General features: G+C 36.7%; 1 protein-coding gene across 17 annotated transcripts in view; it reads left to right on the forward strand.

Moving 5' to 3' along the window:
• SVIL (supervillin) overlaps positions 1–14697 on the forward strand; it is a 137932-nt gene that overhangs the window by 106222 nt on the left and 17013 nt on the right. For 13 of the 17 annotated variants that reach the window (XM_051802222.1, XM_051802223.1, XM_051802212.1 and 10 more), the window contains 7 exons: positions 2867–2944; positions 3517–3585; positions 9263–9413; positions 12044–12121; positions 12204–12290; positions 13348–13525; positions 13760–13932. In XM_051802222.1, coding sequence (XP_051658182.1) covers positions 2867–2944; positions 3517–3585; positions 9263–9413; positions 12044–12121; positions 12204–12290; positions 13348–13525; positions 13760–13932 — 814 coding nt within the window. The remainder of the gene's footprint in view (positions 1–2866; positions 2945–3516; positions 3586–9262; positions 9414–12043; positions 12122–12203; positions 12291–13347; positions 13526–13759; positions 13933–14697) is intronic. The other 4 variants (XM_051802220.1, XM_051802228.1, XM_051802229.1 and 1 more) reach the window with 1 other exon arrangement.

The raw sequence follows: 14697 nt of genomic DNA on the forward strand, positions 1-14697 counted from the left end.
TCTCCTGTTCCATCGCTATATTACAAGTAAGGTCATGATCTGTCATTACTGAAGGTAAATCTGTGCCTGAACATATGGTTCATCAATTGTTGCATTAACTGGATAGAAAACAAAAAATCTGATTTTTGCAGTTTGGTTTATATAGTTTGATTTGGTTTTGCCCTGCAGACTTGTTCAAAAATCCACTTGCTAGTTTGAAACATATCTTAAAGTAAAAATAGTTTCAGCAAAGGAAGCAAAATTTTGGTCACATTTTTAACAGGCTAGTCTCCAAAATGACAACTGTTGAAATCAGATAACAAATGTACTCCAGCTAGAGACAATGGGGTTGAGAAAAAGCTTTTAACAGCTGCCAAGTTTTAGTCAGAGGCAAATCCTTTGTTCTCTCTTCTCAGTCCTCAGCACCCATATCCTCCCTGCTGTGTTTCCATGTGCAGCAACTTCACTCAGTATAGCACGAGTTAGGCTTTTAAAGCGAGTAAGGGAGCATGAAGTGCTTGAAGGACACAAGCTTTGAAGTGACAGTGCTAGTAGTGGGAGTTTCTGTGACACTGGGTCACCCACTCTAATAGCTCATATTAGCTCTTGGCTGTTTAGAGCCAAAATCAAAGTATTTGCATGTCTGCCAATGGTTGAAAACTTGGGTATGTAAGATACACAACTCCTTGAGCTGTATTGATATTTGTGATGCTGATTCATTATGTGATATATGAGAGATAATGTAAACCTTTAATAAGTTGACCACACTGTTTACAAGACACCATGTCAGCTGCCCTTAAATCTAGAAATACTCGTTTTGATAAATAGTCAATGTGATGGCTGTTATCCTTTGAGAACCATGAAGCAGTGTGCCACTGAATTCTGTCTGTAGAACTTTGAGACTGTGGTGTACTTGAGAATCTTGGTTCTTTCTGTTGCTAGATTGCAAAAAAAAATGCAGAAATTGTATTGATTACTGCATTTTGAGCTAGTTATACAATTTCCACACATGGCAGCTGTGCATCGACAGCAAGGCTATGTAAACTTCTGTCGTGCCCTGGTGGTTCAAAGCAATGCCTGACATTTTTAATTGCAGTATGGCGCTCCTGTTAATGTAGCCAGACACCTTTTTGGGTTTTCTTTTGTGTGTGTGTCTCTCCCTTAAAAGGTTATCTAACCTGCTCTGGAGATTTGATTACTGAAGTATGGCTGTATAAATTATAAGTTATTAAAGTACATTTAGATTTCATATAAACAACGAAAGTGGAAAGATTCATACTCTTTATAAAATAGTTATATTAAATAGTGCTGTTTCAACACTTTTAGTTGAAAGACTTCTGCACAGTTCTCTGCATGGTGAGATATTTCTCCAAATGTGTTATAGTAATTTATACGTAGATTAAACTGTAGAAAAACCCCATAAAATTCATGAAAAAGCTGACAGAGCAACCTCAAATGGGGAAAAAAAGAAGGGACTAAGGAATTAACTAAAGGCAGTACAAATGAGGGGGGGAAGTGGAGATTTACTTGGAGGTCCAGCATCTGTTTTGATGATTGCTGCACACAGGAGGAAAGTTTTTTGGAAGCTATGAGCCTTCTTAAGTTATTTATATATATTGTAAAACATACTTGGACAATTCAAAGAATAGCTCTAACATCAGGGGAACAACTGTACACTGATGAATGTCTTAATGGAAAAAAGATCCCTTTTATTTGGGAAAAATATTTTGGATTTAGTATATTTGTGTTCATCAGTTTAGGATGGATGGAAGATTTCCAGTTTGTTGGGCTTTTTTCATGAGTAGAAAAATTTACTAACTTTAAAATCTTCCCCTGGTATCAAAATAGCAAGATTTACGGGAATTAAAATTTCTTATTTTATAGTCAGCCATTTTTAAGAGAGTCCCTGATTAATGTGGTTACCAGATGCATTGCAATTGTATTGGTGACTGACATTTGAAACACTTAATTCTTACATTAAGTTTAAATTGCAGCTCAGCACTGATGTTAAAGGCTAGGGCTGAGCAGTCATTTCAAAATTATTCAGAGGTGAAGTGTGTAAAAACCTTAAAGGGGGTGAACCCTTAAAAAGTGACTTTTAGGCAAAATATTAGTCTCTTGCTTTGGTAGTAGTTTTATCCATTTCAAATATGGCATCCACTAAGTGCTTGTATCTCATTCTCATCAAAGCTGAAACTAATAATTAGGCTTCATTTTGAGCCACTCTAATGAGCTGCGTTTACCAATATTCTTTGCCATGTTCCACACTTGCTTTAACCTATAGAAAGGAAGAAGAATTATAGATGATAAAGCCATGTCTAATCAGCTTTGGGTAAGCCCAGCTCTGGGGCAGGGGTTATTTGTAGGCTTTGTTTAGAATGGTGAACTCACCTTCACTGAGTAGTACTATGGGCTTAGCAATTCCCTCCAGATGGCATTTGGGTCTCCCAGTTTTAGTAAGCATTCTTTCCTTTCATCCAGAAAATAGATGGCTTGTTATTTAGCAGGGTCTGATTAAACTTCCAGCAGAATTATTCACATTGTTGTTGACATGGTTCATCCATTTAATGATGCATGAAAACATAGACATATAAAAATTATCAGCATATGAAAAGTGTATCTTCCAGCTGTACTGTTTTGTTCTGTGTTGAGTTGTAGTAATATTGTTACTAACTTGGATAATTCCTGCATGGAATGGTTTTGGTAAGTGTGCTGTTGTATTATGACAACATATTTTATCTCTGGCTTTCCAATAGGGAAAACATTTCTAGAAGATTAAAAGATTAAGTAAGAAATTAGGGAAAGAGGAGTTATTTCTTCCCCATCTCCATTTCTGGTAGTTCAGTTCTTTTCTAATTCCTTTGCTTTGCTTCTGTCCTTGTCATAGGAACCTGTATATGCTTCTACTTACTCTCCTGTTATACCCGCTCTCCATAAATTTCATCCTTTTCTACCTATTAATCAGGTGAGCAAAAGTCTGCACAATTTAAATGCTCAACAATTTCAAGTAAGCACATTTTGAGTGTTTTCTTACATAGACAATTAATAATCCTCTTAACTCGTTAACCAGCTTAGTAAATGCAGCTTTAAAGAAACGTAGTGTTATGCCACTATGTTGTGTACTCTTCTTCCATATACATTCTACTGTTTCTCTAATGGTTGCTTTTCTAAAAATTCTATATCTATGTTAGACAATATTTGAGAAAGTAATAGAAGGAAACATTATTATATTTGTTATGATACTGAAAACTTGCAAGTTGTTAAAAAGGGTATATAAAAGGAGTAGTATGTAACTGCACAGCATTTATTTTAGAATAAAATGCTGCGTACTCTGACTTCCCTGTAAGTAATGTGCATATACAGTGTAAGACATAACATAATTTATTGACTGTAAAAAAACAAGCTACTTTTGTTCAGAGGTGACTTTCCTATAGTGTTTTTCCCTAGTCCCTGTGTAAAGGATTTTTGCCTTGGCACATCCTGCTTCTATTCTCTGACTGTCCCATCTTCCTGCTTCTCTCTCTTTCTTCCTTTAAGGTCTGTAGTACTAGTTTGAAAGAATCAAGCTCTCTGATTTCTGATGAACGTCATCCTTGGAGATGGAAGGTGAAATGCTCTATAAACTTTGTATTTAATTATTGGAGGGAGGAGTAAGACAGAAAATTACATTCAGGTCGAAGATACATATTTCCAAAGCAACTTGTGGCAGTAGAGTTAACTTTGTATTTACTTGGGAATAGAGTTCTGCTGTTGTTCAAGTAAATGTTAGAGAAGCTTTATGTGAAGTCTTCCTCAAAATCATGTCCATACCTCTGCAATTCCATCATAGACAATTTGAAGAACTTACTTACGAAGAATTAATAGATAATGAGAAATATAAACTTTCTATGTAACAAATTTGAGCAGAAGTACAATAGTAGATCTTGATCTGAGCAAACAGTACCTGATTCACATGATCAGAGGTAAAAAATGCAAAGGCAGGAGTGGGCAAAGAAACAAGCTGAAGAAAAACTCAAGAAAACAAGGAGAGTTCAGTGGAAGTTCTCAATAGATCTATGCAAATCTAATTCTACTATATTACACCTCCTTGTCCCTTGCCTCCCAGCTCACATCTGTGGTTGTAGTACTACTAGGAATCCATTGGGTTCTTCATTCCCACACATACACAGTCTGTGTCACATGTGGGGAGCATTCTGACCAGTGTGTGTATAATGGCAGTGAATTCAAGGAGCAGATACTCACTGCTGGAATAGAGGATGGTGAGTACAGAAGGGGCTACTGGATATACTATAAACATTTAGATGACTGATATTTACCATTTCCACATTCACTTTCATAGCTGTTTTTGAGTATGATCTTTTACTACAATTTTTTAAATTAAATATTAAATTTTGGACGAGTAACTGAAATGTGTTAGTATTACCTCTTCTCCATAAGCTCTGGATTTAATATAGCTTATTATTTTTTTACTTCAGATCACCTGTTAATTTTGGTGTGATAGAGTTCACCAGCTTTATGTATCTAGAAGATAAACATATAGTCTAACTTAATGTCCCTCCAGTAATTAGGGGAGGTCCTTCAGTGGGCTGTTCATTCCATCTGTCTTAAAAGGAAAACAGCCAAAAAGTGTTCATCTTTCCATTGACTGTGGTGAGATACATCCTGCCCCTTTACCAAACTGCTTTCTTCTAGCACAGGGTGAAGGTACATGCAGATTTGTGTGGTTGTTTGGTTTTTTTCCTGGCACAATGAATCATTTTGTTATTTGCACCAAGTATGAGTTGAGTGTGTTCTGTTTTGAACATACTTTTGAACAGAAAAGCACATGTTTGCATTGGAGTTTTCTCCACATGTTTCTCTTATAACAAGACCCATATAAACTTGTGGAGGAAAACAATTCAGAGACTTTACGCTACTCATACAACTGCTGCAGTCTTCTGGTGCGTTTTTTTTTTTGTCTTAGGAGCTTAAACTAGAGAAGTTACTTGTATCAAAAAGGAAATAGATGCTTTTTGGATTCTTCTTTTATATAATTTAAAAGATCGATTTAAAATGGAACCCTCTTTTGAAAAATACATTTTTTGTATTCTGTCTTGGTTTCGACTCCCCTGGGTAGGAGCAGTCTTGATCTTCTACACAGAAAACCATGAATTATCTTAGTTCTTGTATTAAAAACCAAAACCAAACCCCTAAAGAGCACACTAGCATGCTAACAAACCACTTGCTCAGTTGTGTTCTTGTGACCTAAAAGGAACATGCTTGGACTAGAAGATTGTAGGGTACAAAATGGAGCATTGCCTAGATGTGACCCCTTCCTTAGAATGAACTGACGTTGCAGAAGCAGTGCAGTGCCTGTGCATGCCCTCAAGAAATGTGCTGCAGTGCTAGAAAAGACCAATATTATCATCCAACCTAACCAAGTAGTGGGAGAAAAGTAATCCCAGTTTCTAACTTTTCTTGCATTGAGTCTATAAATCCTTCTCAGACTTAAAACAGGAACTTTTAGAAAAATATGCACTTTATTCTTAACTGTCAGCATACAGAAAACTCCCTGCAATATTCAGTGATTTTTCATATGTAATTATTCTTGCTATGTAAAATGTAACTTTTAACCCTCTCTTCAGTGAAAATATATACTCATCTGATTTAATCTGAAGTAATTTTTTTTTTTAAATCTTGAAAAAATATTTCAGCCCTTTCCTGAAACCCTTCAAAATTGTCACGATCCTGGGCAGAAGCATGGAGGCTGGAAATGGATGAGCTATTGCAGTACAGATTATCTATTCAAAACAACTGTTCCATGGGACTTTTTCTCTCTCTTTTTCTGTCTTCATAATTTTCTGGGGTTTACCTGTTTCCCTTTTCAAATAACATTTCTCTTAAAATCCTGATTTAGCGGATTTTTCAGATACCCTTTTTTTTACCCATCTATATGATTATCTCTTCTTTATCTTCATCACTTTGTGTACGTTGGTGTCCTCATGAGGGTCTTCTCAGCAGAACTGCATCTCTTTTTTTCCCATGTTCATGAAAACATTTTAATCAAAGTTGGGATGAATCAGATCAGTGCATGGGTACTTTCTGTTCAGAAATAATTTTTCAGTCAGTTATCTAGTTTGCAGCCTGTAAGCTGCTCTGATATTTTTATATTGCTCAAAAAAACCCACCTCAGAATGTCATCTGTGATTAAGTCAAATATATTAAAGAAATCAGAGGTAACTGTGTTAATATATTTAATCACACTTGAGCTCATCAAACTTACCATTTTGATTAAACCTTTTTTCCATAATGCCATGTGGAATGGCATTAATTACGTGCCTGTGATTTGATTCTTCATTGATTGTCTTTGCAGCAGTCTTTTAGTGGATCTCTGGAACAACACAGCTTGTGTGACCTGTACCTACATGCTTTAGTTTTACTTCTTCTAAATATTTTTTCCATCTAAGCTTTTGTCAGTCCTGTATATTTTCCCATTTTCAAAGGCTTTTTTAAAAATTCACTGCTTGTGTTTGTATTCCAATTATTTCACCTAAGACATCAATGAACACATGTATGTATTTTACATGATGAATTAGAATATTTCATTGAAAGTAACTACCTTTTTAATGAAAAAAAAAAACACATTGAAGCTGTTTTATTCCTAAGCTTTTATTTATTATTTTTATTCATTCTTTACATACTAATTCTTGTTTTTACTTTTTTACGTTTGCAAATTTGAGATTCTCCTTTCATGTCTTACTTTTTTTTCACTTGAAAATAAAATTTATACTTAAAAACTTCTTGAGTTTTAACTTTCTTGACATACTTTCTCCCAACTGGAATGTCCTTTGACCTATTCATTCCTTCACAAATGCTGCATGTGGTAATTGTGGAAGCTTTCTAAACTGCTCCCAACTAACTACCAGGTGTATTTTTTCTGAAGTTTCTTTTGACAGTTGCATTGGCTCATGTTAGCTTTCCAGCTATAGAAAAATCATTTTTTTATTTTACCATGACATATACCTCTGTTTTTCACCAGGATTGTTATGGGAAATTAAATGGGTTGGGGATTGCTTGGTATCTATTCACTTTATAATTTTTTAGTTCATTTATTTATTTGTAGATTAAAGTGGGAGTCTTCATGCATTAGGAAGAGATCTAATATGATTTCTCTGAATTGTGTAACATACACGTACAATCTGAGATTTTATTTTTTAAGAACTCCAAAGATGTTTTGCCCAATGGAACAGCTTGAAATCTTCCATTAAAAAAAAAAAAAGTTTGTTTTTGCTGTCAGACAGCTGCTCTCTTTTGTCCTTTGACACAGCTCCAGAATTACTCACAGTCTTTCTTGCAATTCAAGTGTGTAGTGATTAATACACACACTTTCCAGGTCTGCTTCTCCAGAATTTTCAGTAGCTCTGCAGACTCTGAGGATTCAGGTATTCACTGAAGACAAAATCCAAAATTAAACCCCTTGTAAGTTTAAAAAAAACCAAACCAAACAAAAAACAAAACCAAAACAAAACCAAATCCATATGATTCTACTTCTTTCTCCCTCTCCCTCACTTCCCTTCGTATTGTAATGGAAGTCAGCACCCTTACTAAGTTAAAAGTATTAGTTTTGTGTATGAAATTTCCCTTGTGGTTTCATTAGGTATTTATTAATTTCCTGCCCAAGTCTCCTTTAGTATGTTGCTGTGGTTTTTTTCTGCCAACTGTTCATCCCAGAGGTGGCTGTGCTGACACTGGAATGGGTATAGACTTGGGGAAATGAAGATAAATACTTCAGTGTTTTTCTTTAAAGCATTCTGAGCCTTTGACAGATGAGGAAATGACACTGAAGAGACTTCCATGTTGTCATTTCTGTTGAACGTTTCCGAGTTCTAGGGAAAAATCACAGTTTTTAATCTTGATTATCATGGCTTGCAGTCATATTGTCTGGCTGCCCAGCGCTCTTTCCTGATAAATTGCAAGGAAGTTTTACTGCAGGAGGATGCAGAGATGTATGGAACTAGAGGGAAAGAGTGGAGACTCTCATGGTCCTAGTCCTTGTACAAGCTATTTTCTGGCTCGTCTTCACTCTTCTGGCTGATGGCTACTGATCCTGGTAAATGCTGAAAGCCATGAAATTCTATTTTAGTATGTCCTCTGCAGTCACAATAGCTTTTATATAAAGTGACTTATTTATTTAGTCTATTTGATTTTTACGAAATTAAAAAATAAGGGGGTTTATATCTCTTTCTTGTATCTTGAAAGAAGAATGTTTATGTTCACAAGCTTTTGCATACTTTTGCATTTTTCCTCTGTGGTTCCATGAGTTAGAGGTGTGTTAAAGCTTGAGATTTTAATTCTTTTTTTCAATTCTAGCAGCAAGGTTGTGAAGAAAAATGACGAATAACATACAATTTGAAAATAATTCTAGCATTGATAGTCCCTTGCACTAAAAATACTTTTACATCTGATTTCTATGCAGTGTAATCCCTAAAATGTTGCTACTTTTTTAAGATAAGTGCATTAAAGTAATATTTCTTTGGCCTGACATAGCTACAGCAGAGTGTGTAAGTTCAGTTTCTTTCCTATTTAATGTACCATCATCAATCCTTTGATTTAGGAGGGCACTAAGATAATTCACCTTCTGCTTCTGATCACTTAAGCTGTTGGCTGATAACCTCTAAAGCAAGCAAGGAAAGCTGAGGGTCACCTGAAAAAAAAAAAAAAGGGTGCTGGTGATGATCACAGTCATTGGAAAAATATTTAGTAGAGCAAGCTGACATAGGAACTAAAGTGAGCAGCCTCTGGAGAGATAAAGCTGCTAATCCTGCCAGGAGAATTGAGTTACTGTGAGAGACTGATTCAGAAGTCACGCACTGAAGTTACACCATTTCATTGCTGTTCCCTGTGCCACCTGCAGATTTGCACACTCAAAAACATCTGCTCAGTGTCAGTTTAGTGATCTCACCTGTGTAGCGAGTCATGCTTCAAAAGAACGAGGTCTGAAAAATTCTATCATTTGCAGAGTGAATGGTTTGTTTTGCTTAGAGGGGGACCATTTGCCCTGGCTGGTAGGTTCAAGAAAAGGTCAAAGAGCACAGACCAAAACCTCATAGTCACATTGTGATGGGGCAGCAAGACAGTGAAGCATCTGAGGGTCACTAAGATGTGTCTGTGACTTCACTTCAGTAGCTTGTTCTCCTTCTCCTTCCCTCTGCATCTGGCAGTTGAAATGTTCAGCCAGTCTTTAGCTGTATCCTGGTTATTTATCTTATTTTTAAACACCTGTTTCTCTCTTTCCCCAAAAAAGCAAAGAATGGCAGATAACCAGGAGAGTCAAATGACCATTGAGGAAAGGAAACACCTGATTACAGCTCGAGAAGAAGCCTGGAAGTCCAAGGGTAAAGGAGCAGCCAATGACTCCACACAGTTCACTGTAGCTGGCCGAATGGTAAAAAAAGGTCAGTGATGAAATGATCCCAGTATAAATAAGACACCTCTTATCTGTCTAGTCAAAATAAAGTCAGGCTAAAGCTATGCAGAAACAGTATCTGTGTTTAGCAAGAGGAGGATTGTTTGTCTTCAGCTGAATATCATGTCATGAGGCTGTTCACTTTAGTTTCTTGTGGCCCTCATATTGATCTATTTTGTTCTGCACTATTACACTGCCATCCAGTTATTACGGGGCTCTGACTGGTGGAAGTCTATCACTTGAACAGGGATATATGTTTTGTTTCTCCTTCTAATACAACCCAGACGGCATAGTTGGATTATTCTTTCTTATTTATCCTTCCTTTGAAAACCCAGCTGCACTGCCTAGAGAATAATTGTGAAATCTAGTTGTTGCTATTGCTGGCACTTCCCCCACTCTTAGGAACACTGGGAATATTTAGCAAACGAGTGTTATTTTTATGGATGCTGTCTTGTACAACAACTTGCAGTGCTGTGTTTGGCCGAAGAAATCACTGAACAGATTCTCTGGTTCTACATAGAACCAGGAAATAGAAATGGCAAGGGAGCAGTGTTGACTTTTTTTTTAATCGGTTGAATTCAGTCACTTTTTCAAGACCTAATCATTCTTCTGAATTGGGCAGGAGTCTCTGAAGGCTGCACATGGTAGAAATGTAGCTGTTCTCACAGTGCTCTTGGGAAGATGATAGGTTTGGGAAGAAGGCACTTAAACTGACCTCTTGTGCTTAATGAATACTAGATTTTGTTTTGTTACAAAACAAACATTGGCTATTAAACACAACAACAATGAACCTTGAGTTAAATGACAACCATCAAAAAAAAATCACTGTAGAGCGAAGGCAATATTGCAACAGGAGTAACTGTTTGTAATCCAAGCCACATTCTGTTGGCAGATAAACAAATACACAGTATTAGGAATTACATCTATTAGTAAAATCTTTTAGCTGCTGCTTACATTGTTTTGCTGCTAGAAACGCCAGTGTTCAGTGTGTAAAGAGTAACCTACTTCGGAGGGTCACCAAGAAAAACTGTTCAGTTGTCCACAGACTTGCTTTTTGAGATTTTTTTTTTTTTTTTCCCCAATATATTGGTCTTTGGAAAGGAATAGAAGGTGATAGCATTGTTCTTCTTAATGGGAAAAAAATTACCTTGCAAGGGTCTCTTTAGGTGCTATGATCATTCTTTTGAGGAAGCAAAGTAACACAATGACAGTGGCATTAAAAAAGTACCCCAAGTGGGATTTTAGTTACAAGTGTGTTGTTTTTAGAGCCTGAAAGAATAAATTATCATGATGAGTTTTTAATTTAAAAGGCTATGAGAAAGAAATGCGAAATTACATATTTGTTATATGCATGTGCACAGATGCTGTATTTTAATTGCTTCTTATGGCTGAAAATTTTTCAGTCCTAATTGGAAGGTCATCCTTTACTAAGCAGTTCTCCATGTGGTGTTGTGGATTAAGTCCTGGTAGAGCTGCTTAAGAGCTGTGTCCTCTCAAGTATGTCTTGATGGAGGCTTTACCCATTGACTTAAAACCTGCTGGAACTTTAAAAATCTTAGGTAGAAGAGAGAAAAATTGCTTGTGGAAAAGCTACCCAGTTATATTCTAAATCTATCTTGGTGTTTGACAAGAAAGGACTTGCAGTAAAGATAGTGGAAACATGGTTAGTATATGTTGTCCCAGCACAACATTGGTTTAATCTGATCAAAATAACTAAAGGCTTAAACTTACATGGCTCAGTAATTAGTAAGTTATAGCTAAGTGGAAAACAGATATTAGAGAAAGGTGTAAATGTCTGTTCCCCCATTTACTGAAAGTCTAGGCAACAAGAGTTAATAGATGCAATTCGTTCCTTTGGTATGCTTTTCTACCTAATAAAATCCATGAATCCTATAGAGTGCCATTTCTATTACTAGAGCAACATAGATTCACATGAAAAGAACTAAACAAAAATCTTCTTATTTTATCCACTGGGTCCAGGATGAATTGCTTTATGATAATTACTGAAAAGGGTGGAGGAGAGTCCAACAAAAGGAGAGAGTAGTGCTTAATATGATGGGAACTCTGACTTCCATTTCTGCTTCCATTTCCATGTTTTCTCAAAACTGCATCCTGCCACGTGTATTAATAGGGATGCATTGAAATTTAAAAAAGGCAGTGAGGACATGGTGGAGGTGAAGGTGCCAAACAAGATCTTGGTAGTTTCCTTGCTAACCATATCTTTTTGTTCAGAACACTTGCATGTTTTTAAAATGTGGCTTGTGGTAGAACTGGAATCCAAAATGTAGACCAAGTGAACTGCTACTATCTTGAAAAGGTTAAAATTACTGTATTCAAGAGAAAGCTTGTATTTTGTGTTAGCTTGCTTACAGACACCTGGAACTGAAACTTTGTTCTTGTGAATGGGGTGGTTTCTGAGGCTGCTGTTGACTAAAGGAACAGGTAGGGCAGTGCACTCTACCGTCTCTAATACAGTGATTAGGGAGGCTGGGGAAATATTCCAGACTAGAGGAAGTGTCCAGGCTCATCTGCTTTCCCTAAATAGCTTCCCTGTCATCACTGCTGGGAACATGGACTGAAGTCACAACTGCATTTCTTATGTTCTCTGTTCCTACACAGGCCTGGCTTCTCCAAGTGCTCTAACATCAGTAGCATCCCCTTACAGTAACCGGCAGAAGTCTACAAAGCCCTTGGAAGGTAAGGAATAAAAATGGCTGAGATAAGTCCAGGCTTTTTTACTTTCTGTCAATTAACAGGTTTTACTTTCTGGTTTGCTTAGAAATTGAAGCCAGGCCTGATATGCAATTGGAATCAGATATGAAGCTTGACAAGTTGGAATCGTTCTTGGGAAGGCTGAATAACAAAGGTTGGTAGAGTTATCAAAGGTGGCAGTGTATCCACTCTGACTTCAGTAAATGGATTAAAGTACCTCTTAGTTAAAATATCTGGTAACAGAAACTGAATATTTCTTTTTTCAGACTACACTTACTGATCACTTGCTTTATTTTTGTGATTCAGTCTTTACTAAATTTTAAGAAGAAAAGCGTTTCTCTATTGTATTACAAATGTACAATAGAGTAAATCACAAATGCCAGAATAACTTTCCTATTTCTCTACGTGTGATGTACACATCCTTCTTGAGAGCAAAATTTCTTAAAGCCACACAGCCAGTCTGAACCATATTGCCATATAGTGAAACAGCTTTAAATGTAGTTTAGTGTTATTAAAATCAAGATAGGACACTAAGATGCTCCAAGCACAATTCATTCACCTTCCTGTTTTTTTGAAAACTGACTCTCTATAGCAGTTCTTCAGCTTCCTTGTACAGCTTGTTTGCTATTTATGAAGCTGTCTAGAGTTCTCCAGTGTTTCTATTTCATATGTCTGTCCTCCATTTGTAAGACAGAAAACCTTTTGTAATTCATAATGTGTCAGATACCATAAACAAATGCGTTCACATTTCAGCAGAGGAGGCACTAGTGTAGAATAATGACTCTGCCATACTCACTAGTCTGAAGTAGTGACTTTTCCACTTGTAGTTCTAGTAGATCTTTTCAAAGGAAGGAATTGGACGCAAGATGGAATATAGAAGAAGTTAAAATGCTTATATCATCCTACCAAAACAACTCATTTTTTATAGTGCCCAAATTTTTCATTTAGCCATATTTCTCAAGCATTTTTATATAATGATTATTGCATATGAGTAGCAGTTACACTGTTTTGATATTCTTTACCAACACTTTTCTAGTATTAGTTAAAAAAAAAAACACACACACACAGAAAAAACCCAACAAAAACCAAAACACCACCACCCCTTCAAAAAAATCCCCACTCCAACAACTACCAAACAAGGTATGTTTACCTTTCCTAGAGTTAGAAACTCTAGTATGATTATTACTGGGTAAGGTGTTTCTTTCCTGCAGTTGCTGGGATGCAAGAGACAGTGCTGACAGTTACAGGAAGATCCGTGAAAGAGGTGATGAAGCTGGATGATGATGAAACATTTTCCAAATTCTATCGCCATGTGGATTTCCCTTCTTCCTCAGTGCCTTTGGACCTTGATGAGGACTTTGATGCCATCTTTGATCCTTATGCACCAAAGTAAGAACTACTTTTTTCCCCATTGTTTTGAATGCAGACATAGGGCCAGTGCTCAATGTTCAGCTCTAAGCCATCATGTAGGTAGGTGTCTTAGTACTGGGCATGGCCATTTCTTCTGCATATTCCTGAAATCACGCTCCCGCCTGAATTGAGGAACTGATCCTGATGTCTTGTCATTAGATGATTCTCCCTAGAAAAATTACCTGATGGTTATAAACACTACTTGTTTTTCAGGTTGATATCTTCTGTAGCAGAGCACAAACGTGCAGTTAGGCCTACACGCAGAGTCCAGTCCTCAAGAAACCCACTGAAAATGCTGGCAGCAAGACAAGATATTCTTCATGAATACACTGAACAAAGACTGAATGTTGCCTTCATGGAGTCAAAGAGAATGAAAGTAGAAAAAAGTAAGCTAGAAGGGTGATTTGTACAAAACACCATCTTGCTATTTTAATTAAAAGTGAACCAAAATATCCCAACACAAAAGCCAGAAATGAAGGAATGGAACGTACTCTCTGAGTGGTAATAAACTGATTGAAGTCTAAGGTTGAATGTAGACGGTCTAGGAGGTCTGCAGAGAAGGGTGTTTGTGAATTCCTCAGGGAAAGCTACCTACAACCCCCTCCTGCGTGTAGGTTTAATTATTTATTTTTAGCACAGTCACCTTGTGCAGAGAGAGAGAGAGAGTGTGCCACAGTGCCTGCAGGGTGAGGACAGGAGATCAAGGAAAGCAGATCCAATGTTACGTTATGCTGGGGCAAGAGCTGGCAAGAATAGATGAACTTTTGTTCAGGTACACTGGCCTCAATTTTGGGTCCTAATTTTCTCTCAGAAACTAGAATTAGCCTTCTTGACTCCTAAAGAGTAATTTCCATAGAGGATCAGTGCTTTGTGGCAGGGCTTTGTGTTTTACTTGTGACATTGCTTTCTCCTGACAACCAGGCAGACAGCAAAAGACATTATTGCAAAATTTATTCAAAGGTTTGTCAAGCCACTCTTACCATTTGGAGTACAAGTTTTCCTTACTACATTTGAATAAAGAAAGATCATCTTTAAACACTGACTGTATTGATGAAAACGCTAATTATGTGTGTAATACTTTCTTGCCATCTCATGAGAAGCATTTCCCTGTGTTATAAATTCATGAAGTGCTTTGTCTTTGGTTGAGCAAC

The sequence above is a fragment of the Manacus candei genome, unplaced genomic scaffold, assembly GCF_025592945.1.
Source record: "Manacus candei isolate 608988 ecotype Guabito, Panama unplaced genomic scaffold, ASM2559294v1 h1tg000056l, whole genome shotgun sequence".
In the NCBI taxonomy this organism is placed as follows: Eukaryota; Metazoa; Chordata; class Aves; order Passeriformes; family Pipridae; genus Manacus; species Manacus candei.